General features: G+C 33.4%; 1 protein-coding gene across 2 annotated transcripts in view; it reads right to left on the bottom strand.

Annotated features, from left to right (window-relative positions):
• The window catches only part of LOC133188461 (prostaglandin E synthase 3-like), an 82189-nt gene extending 63751 nt beyond the window's left edge, over positions 1-18438 (bottom strand). For both annotated transcript variants that reach the window (XM_061323901.1, XM_061323900.1), the window contains exons 1-2: positions 18381-18438; positions 10757-10876 (exon numbers count right to left, since the gene is read on the bottom strand). In XM_061323901.1, the coding sequence (XP_061179885.1) occupies positions 10757-10876; positions 18381-18415 (155 nt within the window). In that variant the 5' untranslated portion in view covers positions 18416-18438. The remainder of the gene's footprint in view (positions 1-10756; positions 10877-18380) is intronic.
• Between the last annotated feature and the right edge of the window lie 2037 nt (positions 18439-20475).

The following is a 20475-nucleotide window of genomic DNA, read 5'->3' on the forward strand; positions in this document are numbered from 1 at the left end:
GATTTCAAATGACTGCAGGAAAGTCATCTAATAACTATTTTTAATGTTTTTGTAAAAAACACGAAGAATAGGTACTAATTAAGATTTTCCATGCTCACATTAACAAACAAAGTCAATTTTCCGTATTAAATAGTACGTTGAAATACCGCTCACAAAGTCTTCACAAGTAAATAAGAACCCAGTTTTTATAACTTGATATTCATAAATTTGCCATGCTACTGGTGTTATTCGTTGTTACTTTGTTATTTGTTTACTAGAATATAAAAGTTAACGCAGTTATAAAAACATAAGTCTATTACTGTACGCTATTTTAATTCTCATGTACATTGATCATAGAACGTGTATTGAGTAGCATATATATCGAAGTTGTATATGTAGTAAACAATGAAAATACGTGAGTACACCTCAGAGTCGATTTGTTTTGGACCAGGGAGTTCATACTGACTGATAGTACAGCATGGGAAAACTGCCAGGCTATTGTCAATAAACGGACTTATACAATGGAGTGGAGAAAACCCAAATTTTATCGTTGTAAAACATTTGTATGTAAATGTGAGCACAGAACTAGTAGATAATGATGTACATATTACATTGTGTAAAATGCTTGGAAAAATGCATTATGTCTTTCCGAGAGCGATTTCAAAAACTGGCCTTTTCGAAACGTACATGTAGTATTTTTTGTAGTAACCCATAATGCAACTCATTTAGCGGATTGGTCGGTTTGCCAGTCACGTTGGGCGCCTCATTTAGCATGTAAATTTATTCTGATGTCACACAAAATAGTTTCCTCGACCTGTTAAGGAATAACTGTCTTATTTTTTGGATTCATGATGTGATCAATCAAGTGGTTTGCGTGATAATTTGCATAAACGCCGAAGGTGTTTATGCATAAAATTATCACGCAAGCTAATCGATTGATCATTGTCATGAATCCAAAAAATCTGACAGTTATTCCTTATATTTACATGTTCCCGTGCTAATAGCCCCACTTCTGTTTCTATTTGTCCCGCCCTGCACGTGATTTTTTTTAACCGCGCCTATCGATGAACCAGTAGATTTATGTAGGAATAAAGTATTTTTACAATTTGTAATTTTATCTCGGACAAAGACATTGGAAATGTAAATATTACTGAATAAACATGGATGTAATTTTTTTTTTGGTCAAAATTAGCGTCTCCTTAAGTGTCAATTATCAATCATTACTGAATAAACACGGATGGAATTTTTTTTTTTGGTCAAAATTTTTACATCGTAATACTGAATCCTGGCATTTTTGGACAACGTAATAAACGGTCCTTTTTTGTATAGATTTGTTAAGGAATGGTTTTGTGCTTTGAATTTACAACGTAAAAAGCGTTCTATCTTATAAAACCGTAACCGTAATAACGAGATTCCACTGTACATAAGTATCCTCAGTTAGTGTAGATTCAAGTTTGTTCAAATCATGACCCCTGGGGGTAGGGAGGGGTCACAACAGTGGGTCAAGGTTTACATAGGAATATATGGCTGTAATGGTTAAGGGGCATTTGAGTAAAATGCATTGAAGACTTCAAATAGTGGAATGACCTGACAACCCTTGGAATGGACTAGCCTAAGGGTATATAAATGCAAAGCTTTGGGAAAGTCAGGCATTCAGAAGATAGATGTAGAAGTTGGATGATGAATCAGCAATAAAGAAGTTAAGGTATTCCATCCTAATAACAGAAGATTCAATGAAACTGAATACATAACAGATGTGTAGGTGTTGAATACTCAGTATATTTAGACATAATTCCCATTATTACTATTAGCATGTAAGGGTTGGATGTGTCCTAATTTATGACCTTGAATTTTGGTAAAAGTTATCTCCCTCTGTTTTTAATTCATAAAAAATCTATTTTAAGAAACTTATCTGGTTTTAAAAAAATCGTTATAAATTGTCATTCTATTTCTAATGTGTTTTAGTGCATTTTTCCACTACAGTATTTATTGATATCCTTATTATTTGAATTTTTATTTTTAAAAAATTGCTCCATAGACTTCAATGCAATCTTTGTTAAGTACTTACTTACTTAATTACATTTTTGAAACTTTCTCTTGGTAAATCTTTTTCTACAGTAAAATGCTTTAAATTAATATCAGAGTATCATGTATGTGATGGACATTTAAGGATACGGGATGGAAAACCTTGAGGGTAAAAGCAAAATAAAAGTATAAAAGTTATAAACACCAGTGGCAAGTATCCTAAGGAATTGATGTTAAGCTCTGGGTGTAGTAAATCTGAAGAAGATTGAGACAACTGGTTCTTATCTATCAATGGGAACCTAGGAGAGAAACACGGTGCAAGTAGTACCTTACCCAGTCCCCATATATAACTAATATTAACAAGAGGCCCATGGGCAACATCGCTCACCTGAGCACTGTGGCTGGGGAAAAAAGCAAAAATCAGTTTAGTATTGAAAGCTTTTATGCATAAGTGGTCCCGACCTACCCATAAAGAAGGAGGGGGGTATAATTTGAACAAAATTGAATCTACACTAACCAAAGATGCTTAAATATTTCTTTGTCTAACTGTGACTTTTTTCCTACAAGTTTTAACTTTCATTATGGTCCCACCCTACCCCCAAGGGTCATGGTTTGAACAAATCGGAATCTACACATCTGAGGATGCTTCCATATAAATTTGACCAATCATAGCTTTGCTGTTCTTGAGAAGAAGATTTTTCAAAAATTTTCTTATGTATTCCTATGCATAACTTTAATCATCAATTGTGGCCCCACCCTATCCCCAGGGGGTCATGATTTTTTTCAAACAGGAATCTACACTACCTTAGGATACTTCCGATTAGTTAATAACTAGGGATGTCAAAATATTTATTATCTTTAGTCGAATATTCGAATGCATTATTCGAATGATAGTCTAATATATTCGAAACTTTTACGGAAAATAAAATTTTATTTTATTTCAAACTTCATTGGTACATGACATATTAACCCCAAAACCCCTGTTCTCAAATTAATTAAAATGTAACAACAAATGTATACACACAGATGTTCACATGCACCTAAAATGTGGATAGCGCGTTTATATTAACTAAATATAGACCGCTAATTTCTCCAAAATGTATGATTTCCCCATCAATCATTCCATAAATCAGCCTGTAAAGACATGTTTTTCTCAAGGAAAAAAAATGACAGTACTATATATTTTTTAAAGCTTATTAAAATAAATGGGGTGGGGTGGGGGGGGGGTGAAACACACACTATCCACACCCCAGGTGTCTGTGATAATGTACAACAGTTGAGTATACTTTTCGTCCCGGCTATCAAAATGTTTTTAAAATTTGTAAAAAAAATATTAATTCTATAATAATCGTAGTGTCCAAACCTGTCACAGCTATAACGGGTACATGGGATGAGATCAAGTCCAATTAATAATTTTACAAAGCCCAGTATAGAGAGAAAATTTTATTACTAAAACAACACATTAATTGACAAGTAATTCTCGCGGAAGTGAAGCATTTCTAAATACTGTACTTTCTACGTGTAAAGTCAGCAGTTTTTAATGAGGAAAATTATCTTATCGACTGTGTCTGAGGAAAGACGGTTTCTCAATTTTAAGATGAGAATTCCATTTCTTCATCACTCTTTTATTGAATTAATTTATTCAAATGTCGTTTCGTTATTCGATCGTCGGTCCATTCGACTGATAGTCGAATAGTCGACTATTCGTTGACATCCCTATTAATAACCAATCATGGCTTTGCTGTTCTTGAGAAGATTTTTTTCTTTATATTCCTATGTAAAACTTTGATTGTCTATTGTGGCCCCACCCTACCCTAGAGGGTCATGATTTGAACAAATCTGAATCTACACTATCTGAAGATGCTTCCATATAAATATGACCAATCATGGCTTTGCTGTTCTTGAGAAGAAGATTTTCAAAGATTTTTCCTATGAACTCCTGATATGTAAAAATTTTATCATCCATTATGGCCCCACCCTACCCCTGGGTCTCATGATTTGAACAAACCTGAATCTTCACTACCTGTCCATGATTCCACATGAGTTTCATCTTTCCTGGCCCATTGGTTCTTGAGAAGAATTTTTAAAAGATGCCATTAATTTTTCACTATTTTGTAATTATCTCCCCTTGGAAGAGGGCATAGCCCTTCATTTGAAAAACTTGAATTCCCTTCACCCAAGGATACTCTGTGCCAAGTTTGGTTGAAATTGGCCCAGGGTTCTGGAGAAGAAGATGAAATTGTGAAAAGTAAACGACGACAACAACAACAACAGACAAATTTCGATCAGAAAAGCTCACTTGAGCCTTTGGCTCAGGTGAGCTAAAAATACGTAGCAACTGTTCCTACGCCAAATGCTCGGCACTTTGAAGTGAAAGTTGCAGGTCTTTCAAATGAGATGTTAACCAAAAGTCTCTGACGAGACTGTAGCTCTACTGGTTTGTACTTATAACAAAGGAAGATAAAAATAGCACTTGAACTTGAAAATTTGCAACAGCAATAAATAGAACAAGAGGCCCAAGGGCCTTAACGGTCACCTGAGTACAATACAACAATTAAGAGGATCCATACACTGATAAATGAAGCTTTGTTGCCCAAAAGCAAGAAATATAGTATGATTAGCATCAACAAAATAATTGGTCTAGTATCTATCTGTCCCCCATTTATCACTATTACCATGCAAACTATTAACAAAATGTCTATTTTTAACCCCATATTTTTACTTCTCACATTGGCCTCTCTTGGCCTTCGAAGAACATTTCAAAAAGATAAGTTATTTTTGTCTTGTTTTTATTCATCTATTATTTCCAAGTCTACCTGATCATTAAAACTATGAAAGTATTTTTTGCATTATACAATAAATATTCTTGCATACTGTAATTCTCTTATTCTATTAACCTTTCAAATACATTGTTTACAGTGATTAATTATGAGAGGTGAATAGCAAAGGGGAATAACTTTGCTCAGCAGAATACAAGTTAATAGAGCACTGGTCAGGACCAGAACACTTGACTAAATGGTCCAGGTGTTCAAAATTCTGGTAAAAATACCTTTGCATATTAAAACTTTTACTCTGTTTGCCTCAAATATGCCCAGAAGCATAGAAGATTTTCAAAGAAATGCATTTTCACTATATTATTAAATAAATAAAGCCCCACCCTTACACCAGAACATCTGACCCAGGGGCCATAAACTCACAATTCTGGAAGAAGCACCCTTGATCATCATAACTATACACTTGTTTCTGCTTTATAAGCAGTAGTAGAAAAAAATATTTTGAAAGAATTTATGCATTTTCACTGTATAATCAATTAGAGTCCCCCCCCCCCCTTCACCAGAACCCCTGACCCAGTGTCCATGAATTTCACAATTTTGGAAGAGGCATTCTTCCTTATCATAACCATGCACTTCCTTTGTTTGAATAAATACCCAGGAGTAGAGAAGAAGATCTGGAAAGAAATTATGCATTTTCCCTATATAATCAATAGAGCCCCTCCCTAACACCAGATTCCCTGACCCTGGGGCCAGGAAATTCACAATTTTGGAAGTGGCAACCATGCCCATCATAACTATGAACTTAGTTTATTTAATATCCAGGAGCAGAAAAGAAGATTTTCAAAGAATTAATGCAATTTTACTATATAATCAATAGAGCCCCACCCTAAGACCTGAACCCCTGACCCAGGGGACATAAAATTCACAATTTCTGAAAAGGCAGTCATGCTCATCATAACTATGTTCTTAATTAGTTTATTCAATACCCAGGAGCAGAGAAGAAGATTTTCAAAGAATTAATGCATTTTCACTATATAGTCAATAGAGCCCCACCCTAACACCAGAACCCCTGACCCTAGGGCCATGAAATTCACAAATCTGGAATAGGCACTCTTGCTCATCACAATTTGTACTTAGCTACTTTATTTGATACCCAGGAGCAAAGAAGAAGATTTTCAAAGGAATTAATGCATTTTCACTATATAATCAATAGAGCCCTACCCTAACACCACAACCCCTGACCATGGGGTCATGAAATTCTCAATTTTCGAAGAGGCACTCTTGCTCATCATAACTATGTACTTAGTTACTTTATTTAATACCCAGGAGCAGAGAAGAAGATTTTCAAAGGAATAATGCATTTTCACTATATGATCTATATAGCCCCACCCTAGCACCAGAACCCCTTACCCTGGGGCCATGAATTTCACAATCTTGGTAGAGGGCTCAATGCTTATTACAATCATGTCAACAGTCTGACTGCTCGATGTCTAGGAGTAAAGAAGAAGATTTTTAAAGACTGCATTAATTTTGGTGGTTTTAGCCCCACCCCTCAGGCCCCAGGGGGGGCAGGGACCATGAAATTCACAATTTTTGTTCCCCTTCACTCATAGATGCTATATGCCAAATTTGGTTGAAATTGGTTCAGTAGTTCAAGAGAAGAAGCTGAAAATGTTCAAAAGTTTACGACCGACAGGTCACCTGAGTGACTCAGGTGACCTAATAATAATCCTTGGTTTAGTCTCTTTCTGTGGCAAGATTTATTGCAATCATACTTAAACTGTAGGAGGAGTAGCCTTTTAAAAGAATTTTACAGAAATTTAAATTTCAGTAACCATGGCAACATCATTCATCAAAATCAAAAAACAATAAAGACAATTATGTATCTCAGTGCAGTCTACTTGTGTGTTAAGTTACACTGAAATTAAATCAAAACTGTAGGAGGACGAGTGTTTTGAAAGTATTTCACAGAAATTTTTATTTTTACTAACCACGGCACCACCGTTCATTGAAATCAAAAATTGATGAACAGAAACATGTATCTAAGTATAGTCCTCTTATGTGTCAAGTTATATTGAACTCAGACCAAAACTGTAGGAGGAGTAGCGTTTTGATAAAATTGTTAACAGGTGGACGGACAGACAGACAGATTGACAGACGATGGACACCTTTTCTATCACATAAACTCTTCCAGACCTGCCTAGCTTTTTCATTGCAATGGTGTAGGTGTAATTTCAATACTCAATTTGTTGGAACTTCAGAGGTAAAGGTGTAATCCTTTATGTTTCCCTATTTTGACATTTTACTTTTATACTATATATTCTCTAGATAAAACTGAAATTGTACATCATTGAACAAAGCAAGCATGAGCACTTTTATTTTTCAAATCATTTTTTGCCACAAAATCCATGTGTTATGTAAAAGTAGAACATCGGTATCCTAAATGCAGTCATATCAAACTTGTATCAACCTTACATGCTTAATGAAGCATTTGGTTATTTTCTAGCAAATCACATAATTAGGAGTATCATTTCAATTTTAATACAAATTGTACATTATTGCTTCTTTTTTTTTACATTCACTTGTCACTATGTTGTTAATAAACTGAACTGAAAGTTGAACTTGCTCTTTTCATTGCACATATCATTTAATAGTTTTCTAAAAGTAGTGCCTTCTCGTCTTCTTTTTCGAATCTACGGAATGCCACCCGTTAAAAACCTACATTATAACTACCAGGCATTATCTTATGTTATCTTATCTACAACATTAATAATTATATCCTAAAAACCGAAGCTCTCTATTAATCATTAATATTATTGAAGTTTTCATTTTTGCATGCCATACTCCAAAGTTAGCAGTTCTTAAAGAGGGTTTAGACCAAAAATTTAAAAGCGTAAAACTAATGTAAATGGCGTAATAGCATAATATCATGGTAAAAAGCGGAAGAATTACACCAAAAGCGGAAGGGTAGGCAGGTCTGCTCTCCTGGTCTCTGACCAGTTGATCTAGAGATAAACCTATTAAATGTAGCTATTAGGAATATCAATGCCACTTGTATTTTGATACGATGATCAGGTTAATCAATTGGAACGTCTTGCGGTTAACCGATAGACAATTCTATAATCAGTTGCCATTTCATATAAATATAAACATGTACATGAATCAAGTTTTGATTCATTTGAATATTTTTCAGAATAATAGCAACAAAGGATGAATTCCCGTAACTATATTCAAGGGCCCCTTATTCTATGTATAATGATTATAAATCTGCAATCATTCTGGTAACTAGATGAAATCCCGTACAAGCGCAGGGAATTGAATATACCATTACTAACAGAAAAATTCCAATAAAATATATTGTAGTTTTTTTAGTTTCTACTGACAGCCTACAGGCTCATCACAGGAAGAAATACTTTGTTCAAAATCCCACATTTAGCTTTGGAGCAGAAGCAGATGTACATCAGGACATCATACCCCCCCCCCCCCAATCACATCAATTTCAGCTTTTCTGGTCCAGTGGTTCTTGAGAAGAAGATTTTTGAATGAACCAATGCTATTTTTGTCTTTTCTTGATTATCTCCCCTTCAAAACGGGTTTGGTCTTTCATTTGAACAATTTAGAATCCCCTTCACCCAAGCATGCTTTGTGTCAGCTCTGTTTAAAATTGGCCCAGTCGTTCTTGAGAACAAGTTGAAAATATGAAAATTTACAGATGGACGTACAGACAGCTAGATGGAGGACGTTCAGACAATTCATACGAAAGGCTTTTATAAGCTTGTGTAAATGTAAAATTTAAAAAAAAACAAAATTAAGGAAACTCAAATAGGAAGAACAGAAATATTTATTGTAAATAAGTAAAATAATGGTTGAACATTTTAACAACTTCCCTTCTTAGGAATACAAATAATTATTGTTTAACCAACACATGCATGATAGTTTCTTGGATCTTCGACAAACGCTAATTATGAGATGCTCCCAATTTGGAATTACATTCCTGAAAGTTCAACATGAATCCTCATTTTTATGCACAGGAAAACCTTGTGTACAAATTAAATCCTCATTTTATACATAGGAAAACCTTGTGTACGACTTGACTTCAGTTTTGTATACAAGTTTACTCCTTGTTATGGCTCAGTTTGTGTATGACTCCGGTTGTGTACGAGTTGACTGGACATCCTTACCAGTACATGAGCACCTCTGGTCTCTGACCGTTTAAGTCAAAAATTAAAATCTATGCAGTTAAACTTATTTATTTTACTTAAATATATAAACAACACTTTAGGTGTTATTTTCATGATTTTTTTAAAAAAAGTTTGTTTGTATTATATATCTGGCCTCAAAGGTGCTTGGATACAGATTTGAAGTTAATATTTTCTCAAATTTTCAGTATAATATCATGACTTGTATGTTCTCATAGCATTTCACATAGAAATAAAATATGAAACTTATTTTATCTTGAAATTGTTGAAACTACAGATTTCGGGACGCATCTTATTGACACATCCATGCACTTTCACAAGGTAAACTTTATCCTTAATACTTAAAAAATGTAATAATTTTGTTGTGCATTAATGAAAAATATTAAACTATAATCCAGAAAATAAAGACTAGAAATGTGAGAAAGCAAAACCAACTCACCATATTGTCAGTCCGTGCTCAGCATCCGCGAAAGGTAAACTGTTTTTATAAACAGGGTACGAGCTCTGTTACTGTTAATGTTTACGTTTTGCCTGGTGTGTTCAATTTGTTAAACTCTGCACACATCACTGAGCACAGACTGACAATAATTGTGAGTTGGTTTTGCTTTCTTACATTTCTACTCTGAATTTTCTGGGTTATAGTTTGAATATATTTCATTAATACACAACAAAAATTTTACTTTTCTTAAGTATTTAGGATAAAGTTTGCTTTATGAAATTGCTAGGATGTATTGATCAAACGCGTCCCGAAATTTGTAGTTTCAATAATTTCCAGATAAAATAAGTTTTTTATTTTATTTCCATTTGAAATGCTATAGCAACATATAAGTCATGATATTATACCGAAAACTTAAGAAAATATTAACTTTAAATCTGTGTACAAGCACCTTTAAAACATTTTCACAATAAGCTCTACCCTGGATCATGAATCCAACTCTGAGGACATAATTTTTTTCTCAGTTTTTAAAAGACTCATTACTTGAATAATCATGCAAACAGATAGGTTTAATGACTAAAAGAAAAGGATGATTATATATCTAAGATTAAATGCATTTGGTCTGCCAGGAGTACATGGGTAACGGGGAAAAAGTTCTCTTCATAGATCTTATGTCTGATCATGCAGATGTGTCAAAAAGACAAAACACAGCATAACTCAGCTAGAGTGCACAGTTGAATGCACTATTAAGCTGAAAGCAGACCACCTTGCATCAAACATTTCTGACTGTGTGTTAGCATATACCTGGTCAGCTTTCAAATGTAAAACCACAAAAAGTTCTTTTAGGCCAAACAAAAAAATATGTGTGGTTCTGGTTACACTTCCAAAAAAATTAGGGTAGGTAGGTAGGGATTTTTTTTTTTTTTTAAGAAACAAAATGATTTTCTAAATTTTTTCTAAATAATACCTATCACTGCTTTGCAAATGGCATTTAGATGTGGTATGATAATATACTAGTCAATATTGGTAGGGGACACCTACATGCTAGCTTGCTTTGGATTTAACACTATTAAACACTTGCACTATGTTTTGCAAGGAGGCCGTCATTGCTGAAACTAAAACTTAAACTGGAGCCATTGATGGAAATCGGGGGAAATTCCGGAAAAAATATGAAAATTGCCAAAAAAAAGTTTAGGGTCGGGGGTATAAAATAGGGAAGGTCGGGTAACCGGAACCACACATATTTTTTTATTTGGCCTTATACACAGAAATACATGCAGAAACCTGAACAATGGAAACTTTACCTTGTATAAGCAGTGGAGATAATGATGCACGTAACATACCTAAATGTTAATGAAGTTTCTGTGAGCTCTATTTGGGGTTCCACACAATCATCAACATCAACTGTAATGTATAACTTGTCTTTCCTTTGTGCCCATTCTATCGGTGCATGAAGAGCTTGTCTGCAATAACAAATACATGTGAACATAGGCTTATAAGTTATGCCATAGTAAATGATTAATAAAAGTTTAATTATAAAATTGAAGGCAAGAATGTGATACAATCATCCTGCAAAAAATCTACCGAGTCTCAAAGGTTAGGAAAATTAAATTGTGAATGATATCAGTATCTGATACATAGATAAAGTAAGGTAAGTCACAACACCAGCTTGCTCAGGAGTCTAGGTTTTCAGTATGTTGCTGACTGACTCTAAAACTGCAATTCAAGCAACCAATCATTCATGATTCATGACAATGCAATTTTAGGGTGTTTTAGTTTACAAATATAATTCAGGCCTCTCACTCCACTTTTGGGGACTGGAGCCGGAGCCATACAAATTCGGAAATTTATACAGACCCTGAAACGTGCTACTACCCCAAAAAAGCATGTGACTTTCGTGCGCTTTTCGTTTCGTGCAAACCGTGTAGCGTTTCGTATAAACCGTGCAGCGTTTCGTGCAAACCGTGTAGCGTTTCGTGTAAACCGTGCAGCGTTTCGTGTAAGCTCCAAAGCATTTCGTGCAAACCGTGTAGCGAGCGTGCGAGAAGCGTGCGAGAAGCGTGTGAGAAACATGCGACTTTTGTGTAAGAACCTTGTGAGAAACGTGCGACTTTCGTGCAAGAATCGTGTGAGAAACGTGTAGGATTCATTCGGAAGTCTTTTTATTTTAAAGATGGCTAATGATGGGTCAACATGTCATTCTGTGTTGTTTGTAACTAATATTATTCGGATATATCATACCGGTGGTATTTTAAGAGTGAAAAAATACGGAAACAACAAAATAAAATTACTCGGTAATGTATTACATATTTGTTTGATTTTCTTTCTTTTTTTTATTTCAATAAAGATAGACAGAAAATGTGTTAAAAGTAATTAATTATATGCACATAAATTTTAAGGTATTTGATTCAATACATTTTAAAAGGGAGCAATACTGAACAATTTTTGTCCTTTTCATTCATTTATTTGAATCTCTTCACCAATCTACAATTATGGGATGTAGGATTACAAGAACATATTGGTGATTAATACAAAATAATAGATAAATATGGCACTCGTGAAAAATAAAATGCAAAATTTAGTGTGTTGCTATAAATGTGAAGTATTGGAATTCTAGGCCGGGGAGCACAGTTAATTGATTTTCTTTATAAACGAACATAATTTTCTTATATTACAAGATTGTGATACAAATTATTTTGGAACGATGAGTGATTTATAGTCTTTTTTATGCATAAAATTGGTTGATTGATAATAGTCATATAAATGAATTATAATTCACATGCATCGACAAATACAGGGTTAAATATTTCCGGGAGTGGGGGGGGGGGGGGGGGGGGGTGATCAAAATTAATGAAAATACTGAGTTTTTGTTGTAAACAAGTCTTTTATTGATGATTTTCTTTTTTAAAATAATCTATTACTTTTTTCGGGGTGCGCCCGATGCACCCCTTAAAAATATTGTAATCTTCTTTACACTTTCAACACTTTTCTTACGACTCTGATCAAGGTCATTTACAACAGCGATCACGGCTTCCGCGTGTCGGGACTGAAAACTTGTTCTGCAAGTATCTCTTGTCAATCATAGATAAGATGACAACCGACAATAACGATTGATTTTTAATGTGTGAAATTAAACGGTTTTATTAGTATTTAATGGGTATAAATAAATACCCGTGGATTTTATTTCTTAAATTTATCCGATTGTCTGTAAACAGTGAATTAATTTGCCAGTGCATGGGTAAATAAAATAAATCCTGAATAATCATACATGTATATTAGTTGTTTCATTAATCACACAGTTCTAGAGAATATTTTTTTTTTTAGTTTTTAGGACATTGGACATGTATACATATATATTGAATGTATTGTTAAGAGCCGTGATTATTGATTACATAAATTATTGTTGGTTGTTTTTTTTTTTTTTTTGTCTAGACACGGTTTGAAATGAAGGATTTTAAAAGTTGGTGGGTATAATATTGTTTTTATTTGATAAACCAATGCCTCAAAAGAGAACTAAATAATTACAATACTTATCCCCCGGCATCTCTATCATATAAAATTTTAATGATTAAATAAAGTTCAACTCTGTAATGAAACGATATATTTACCATTTTGAATAAAGTGCATTTAATGAATTACATGTATCGGGTCCCGCTGGAGATATGTATATCCTTTTTTTTTTCTTAGAACGGGCACTTGTTTCTGTAATATTTTTCCCCTGATGGTATACTTACTGAAACAAGTGCCCGTTATATTTAGTCATGTACAGATTTGAAGATACAACAGTAAGATCTCGGTAATCTACACCCCCCTTTTCCTGCACAATGTTCCTGTTAAATGCAGTTTACATATTACCTTTGCAAACTATAAACAGAGCCTAATTTTATTAAATGATTTTTTTCTAATAAATCAAAAAATGTATAAATCAATCAATAATTAAAATAGGGAAAAGAAAATCAATCCGTTTACAGAAATCATACGCAATTGAATCATTTTTTTTTTCAAATCAATAACTGAGTTTATTTGTTAGTAATAAAACGACTATTTAATATCAAATTATAATTGGAAATACATTAGATGCTGTGAAAGATTATGAATTACAAATATGATATTTTTTTCAGTGCGTAATTTAGAGTCTAGTGAAAAAAGGTTTGTACACAGATGATAATAAGTATTTCATCGGGCGGGTCACATACTCACTGACAACTATGTATTAATTACAACTGAACATTGAGTATTTTATCTTTTAATATAGTACTGGTGTAGCGAGTTTTAATCTTAACTTAATCTGAATGATTGCAATTCTTAATTAATCTTTGATTAATCCGTAATAATTGAAATAAAGTCCGAGAGATTCCGAATAGAAAATCCAGATCGAGGCCAAACCGTGCGAGAATCGTGTACAAAGCGTGTGAGAAAAGTGTACAAAGCGTTTCGTGCAGGCTTTCGTGTAAACCGTGCAGCCTTTCGTGCAAAGCGTTTCGTGTAAACCGTGTAGCGTTTCGTGCAAACCGTGTAGCGTTTCGTGTAAACCGTGCAGCGTTTCGTGCAAACCGTGTAGCGAGCGTGTACCGTTCGTGCAGCGCGCATGTGGGGTAGTAGCACGTTTCAGGGTCTGTAGTGACCTTTTTAGAATTTTGGGAAAGTCATTTTACATTAAAATCATTATATATTGTCTTTCTGGTGTTTGTTATGACCTAAATTTCTGTTTTACAACACAGAGGAATATGAATAGCAAGTTTAGTTATTTTTTTTATTTCTGGGAGAAATGACTATTAGTTATATTAACACATTCAATAGAGTGTTTCATGGTAAGTACAGTACTGCTCTTTTGCAGGGCAAAATGATATAGTTTGGTGAAATATGTCATTTGATTCAGGGACTGACAAATCCCATTGCCTGACGTCCGGGACTAGTGAATTTTGGGGATGGGCAAGTGAATTCTTATTAACCACTTGCCCGAGGGCAAGTGACTTTTTCAAGAAAAAAAATAATAAGTCTTAGTTTTAAGTGGAAATGGGCACTTGTAATAATCATTTTTTATCTTCCTATTCAGGGTTCGACACTAACTTTTTAAGGCTCTAGTCCAGCCGGACTAGTGCTTCATTACTTTTACTAGTCCGCACGTGATTTTATTAGTCCGTCAAAAAAAAAAACATCAATGTTTTCTAACATTAATTTAACGTGACAATTAAAATACGTTTTATTTTTTGAAATAAACAAAGTATTTACGTGAAATATATTATTCCACAGATTCATTGAAATCTCGCAATCAGCAAAATACGATCGTATTCCCGATCTCTCTCTCTCTCTCTTTTTTTTTTTTTTTGTCTTTACATTACATCCAAAATGTCCAACATCTTTCTTAAAAGTGTCATACTAAATCATGATCCCTTAAACCTTATACTTCATATCGATCAGTCGAAAAATTAAGCGCTGAATTGACCCGGCATTGCGTAACTACGCGCCAAAAGCTAGAAATCTAAAAATACACGCGGGGTTTTCCAGTAAAAGTTGTCGAGAATTGGACATCGGCAATTTATTCATATTGTTTTTCAGAAATTTTTATTGGTCCGTTCGGACTAATTAGCCACATATTTTATTAGTCCGAATGAAAATGTATTAGTCTGAGACTAACGGACTACCGTTAGTGTCGAACCCTGCTATTTCTTAGTTTAAGCTGGGGCAAGTAAAAATTCAGGTAGGGCAAGTGAGTTTTGACCATGTACTCGCTCATGGGCAAGTACTTGAAAAATCTATTTGTCAGCCCCTGCTGATTATCTGTCAACAAAAACTTTGCCAAATGTTATTATTTTGCCCTGCAAAAGAATAATACCGCAATTACTGTGAAGGGATAATTTGGGGAAAGGGGTACCTTTTTTGAATTGGGAATGGGGCCTTTGAATGACCCCAATTATAGACAATTGAAAACTTTTGATATGTAATGCATAAAATTACAATTACTTTGCAATTCTTTGCAATCCATTACAATTACCATAATTCTCTTTCAGGAAAATAATTATAATTAAATTACAATTACTTTTTTAAAGTAAAGAATCACATTACACATAACATTTTATATGAAAATGATAGGGCTGCCACGATTAACCGAAAAATCGGTTAACCGCGAATCAAAATCTTTCTGTTCGATTCGGTACATTTTTCCTGGATTTCGATTCGATTCAGGTTTGATTTTTTCAAACTAACATCCGCTGTTGTTAGATGCATTCTGATTGGTTAATCGGAAGAAATGATGGCAAATCATGTTGATGTAAACAAAAACACGAAAATGGCCGCGAAGAAGTCTGTGGAGGACTACAAAGAATGTTCTATCTAAGTACCTTTAAAATGATAAATGTCATATGGACCCGGTTGTCCCGAGACACAGTTAGATTAGTCCAACTAGGGGACTACTAGATAAAATGTTCTATCGTTAAAATGATAAATGTCCTACGGACCCGGTTTAACGAACTGTGGTGAGGGCCTGTCCCGAGACACAGTTAGATTATTCTAACTAGGGACTACTTCCATTTCCTACAGAAATATGGCACAGAAGATTAGTGCATTTAGGCCACACTTATCAGCGACGCAATTCTGAATTTAGAGGACCTGACACCGTGCTGCGAAATTTCGTATTTCCTTTTAATATTGACATCGTTTTGAATGTGAAATTAATTATTGACTGTATTGTGTTTCGGCGGTTTGATATCGTATTGGTGAATCTAAAATCAGAGATCCAACCGTAATTTCTATGGTGGCAAAATAGCTTTTGTAAGCAAATCACCAATACTTTTATGTTTAGCATATGCAATCATGGAAGTTTTGTTTGAAAGATTTGTATGCATGTTTTCTCTTTTAAAACTAATGACCAGTATTTTAATAATTTGAATTTCAGACATTTGATTCTTGGTTCATACTTTGTAATTAGAACATTAGGTATTTCCTTTGTTTTCTTGGCTTTACATTCCATATTATCTTAATAAGTCTAATAAAAGCTTGTTTCATTATTTATTTTGAATTATCAAACATTACAAATTTTATACAAAAATAAAAAAGGTTCTATTTCTTATAATCGAATCGAAATTATTCGAAAATCGAGGTTTCTGTTTGAACCGAATCGATTCGAAAATTTTCTGATTCGTGGCAGCCCTAGAAAATGACACAAATATTAAGACAACACAATTTATTTATAAACAGTAATAACAGTAATTCAGATTGTGGTATTAAAAATTGGCATTTTTGATTGATTTTTTTTTTCATCTTCATGTAGTTCACCTATTGTAGCAATGCTCACGGTCATAGGTGGTGCTGCGGTTCGTATATTTTAAGCTGTGTGAATAACATGTCCGAGTTTTGTATATGTTTTTAATACCCATGTTTTCTCCCCTATTACTCCAAACATTTAAATGACAATGATTGGAACAGAAGCCCAAGGAACAAAACCGAGAGAAATCGAAAGATTTTCCGCGGTAATAGCTTTATCTGTAGAAAAAAATCGTAAGTGAAAATTACTTCACGTGAGAAATATAACAATGAGACACATTTCCCCTTTAATATATATACTTTTATAAACGCATTTTATCTATTTACTTGATGTTGGGTAAATTTATTAAATCCATGAGGTATTTCTTGAGAAAAACAGCTGAGACATTTGGTAAACAGAGGAAATTCGAACTACACGTACACTACATGCAAAGTTCATATTACATGTGTAAGCTACTAACAGTAAACCACACGGTCGAGACTTCATTAGTTTGAATTGTTCTACAAAAACATCTTTTTTTTGGGGAGTGGATTTCTTTAATGTCAGATAATAATAAACAAAATACACTTGTAACCTATATTATATAGTCTTGATTAATGTGTGTATCACTGTGTGAAAGTCTACTTGAGGATTTCTTTTTAATCTTTATTATCTACAGAATATGTTGTAGATAAAATACAATTTCATTAATACAAACATAATACAAACAATATAGCTACAGGAATAATAATAATATACTTTATTTATAAAAAAAAATTAATTATGTAATTATTAATGATTTATATAGCATACAAAATCATTAATAATTGCATTTTTTTAATAAATAATGTATTATATTATTATTTCTTTAGCTATATTGTTTGTATTAATAAAATTGTATTTTATGTACAGCATATTCAGTAGATAATAAAGATTTAAAAAAATCCTCAAGTAGACTTTCATACAGTGATACACATTAATCAAAGAAAATGTGGGTTAAAATTTGTGGGGGTGGGTGTCTTTGATCCTAAATATATACTTTCTATAATATTTAAACCCCTTTTTGTTTCTTTAGTATTCTTCTTTAGTCATTCCTGAGCACATATAAATTGTATATCAATCAAAATCTCATGAAATTTAGTCAAATATTTAAAGGGTCACTTTTCACTAAAACCTGAAATCATAGATGGAAAAAAATATGCTAGGGTACCCATGTTTATGATGCTCTTTTTTTTTTAATTTTCAAGATAAACCAATAACTTTTGGTGTTTTGTAATCAGAAATAATAGGCAATTCTAAATATCTAATTTATTTCAAGATATTTTGAAATTTAAAATTTCATGAGCATTGCTATAGCCTATTGACAGTTGATAAAGTGGATCGGAACACTTTCAGCGCTAGGATGTTTTGTAGAGCTTGAACACGTTGAATAAAAACCGAAATGGAGTGCGTGTATGAAGACATGGGATTTAGCAATGCTGACAAGTTAAGTATCGGCCTAGCACACTTTTTATAAAACTACTACTTCCTCACAAAAATGAAAGTACAGAAATTTCTGGAAGTTTGTAACCTATATATTTTACATATTATTTTAACTTTTTAACAAAATTACAGGACAACAACCTCCCCCTTTCAAAAATTATCGTCAAGCAAACAGTGAAAACTTGCATGACCTTTTTTCACCAAATGATTTGAGTTTTGGATAAAAAAAAGAATAAAATTACTCTTTGTCTGCCATCTTGGAATCGTCGGACGCCATGTGGGTTTTTGCCGTATAACGAGTGGTAACGGGTGGGTTCGCCCCATACATGTTCGCTCTGTGTAGTTTCGACTCCTGTAGTTTCGTACCATACTTGTAATTAACTAATTGTAGGTGTCAAATTGTTGCACGTGTGGATTTGGGCATTTGTTTTGACAAACCAGTAATGTTCTATGCTTGTGATTTGCGCGTTTGCTGTGAGAGAGGTTTTTGATACATGTATCCAAAGCTATACAATGTATTCATTTTTTTAAATGTCAGAAGTAAATCTTCTTTGTTCAATTTTTTTTTAAAAATGAGATAGGGGAATAAAATTAATCCGGTCAAATTATTATTTTTACCCATATGAGCATATATATTGTTATTGAAAAAAAAGTTTGTATCATAATTATAGAATCTGTTCCAAAATTTTGTATTGATCGGCAACTTTTTATTGAATTCATAGTAATCAAGTGCTCATTAATCATGTTAATATAAACAACCACTTATCAAACGACTTTTACTGGCATAAACATCAAAATTCACCGGGGGGGGGGGGGGGGGGGGTTCCACTGAAGGCGAACAGGGAAGGGGGGCAAAATCACTAATTGCGAAAAGGTGGTGGGACGAAACCACTCATATTCTAACCAGCAAGTATAAAATCTGGAGTGGACCGGGATTTGGCAATATATTCTACCTTTAAAGTGACAGTACGGCGCATCTCATCAAAAAACTGACTTGATAAAATTTTCCGACAAGATTTGGTATTTTTTTACTGCTCATAAATGTATAAACTTTCAGAAAATTACAACTGTCACAATTAAATAATTTTGATTATTTCGTTAAAATTAATAGTTATACATGGGACGTGAATATATACATCGCAACGTGTTCGGGGTTCCACATTCCATGCTATGCACGCATGCGTAGTTTTCATAAACAAAACAGCATGGTTAGAGAGAGAAGCCAGGTAGGCCTGCTACATTGACAAAGTCCACCAAAAAGAAAAAGAAACTGAAAATAGAACTTGAAAAAGCAACTTTCCTGACTAAAATTTAGTTTGGGTATTAATATAATAGCTGGATAAGGAAGAAACGGGAACTCGGCGACACTCGTGCAGGGCTCTCGAAGGTTCTATTCGACAGGTTTGTTGATACTTATCATTTCTCATTTTTCCACCGCTTTCAAAGAAAAAAAATTAGCGTAAACTCAACATAAAAATACACCTTTGACTTATAAACATTGCTGCCATTTGAAGTGCTAATTTGTGTAACTGTGCAGAAAAATATTTTGTTTGACATTTGCCGCGATAACGTATGATACTATAGTTGGTTTTTCCTTTCTCGGACCCCAATACACAAAACGTCAACATTTGTACTTTTAATTCTGTTAAATTCGCCTGAAAGCAGACAAAAAATCTTTACGATTATTATTTTAGATTATTTTATAAGAAAGTTATGATAATTTGCTTTTGAGAATTGCTTTTACTTAATATTCATTATAATTGTAAACTATACAGTGTAGGCACGTGTCGTTTTAGAATTCACGTGGTACAAATAAACAGATCTAAGATTGCTCCAGTTCGTACGACCCTTGATTTTCCGGCAGATTCTAATTACGTTAATTTTGTTTGAGTAGAGAATATTTCTGTTTCTCAAATTGCTTACATCAACTTTATTCCTTATTTCTTAGCGACATATTGGGTAAATTTGAATGAAAAAGCACACATTTTGCAGCCGTACTGTCGCTTTAATAAATATTATTTTTAATTTATTACTTTTCATTATTTATGTTTAAATTGCATTTTTGGCAATAGCTAAAGAAGCTATAAAGTTTTTGTAATTTATACTGATAAGATTCTAAATAAGAAATTATTAAGATAATAGCTTTGTTACAACACGAAATGTAATAACAACACGAAATGTAATTTTGCGTCGAGATCAGCGCAAAATCACAAAATGCAAAACAAGATTTTTGATTATAACATTTTGCGCTGGTACAATTTGCGTGATTAACGCAAAATGTAATAACACACTTGATTGTAACATTACCTTTTGCGTTATTTATTTTTTGCGTTGAGA

This window comes from Saccostrea echinata, unplaced genomic scaffold (assembly GCF_033153115.1).
Source record: "Saccostrea echinata isolate AGI-Se365-2 ecotype Australia unplaced genomic scaffold, CSIRO_AGI_Sech_v1 ptg000016l, whole genome shotgun sequence".
Taxonomy (NCBI): Eukaryota; Metazoa; Mollusca; class Bivalvia; order Ostreida; family Ostreidae; genus Saccostrea; species Saccostrea echinata.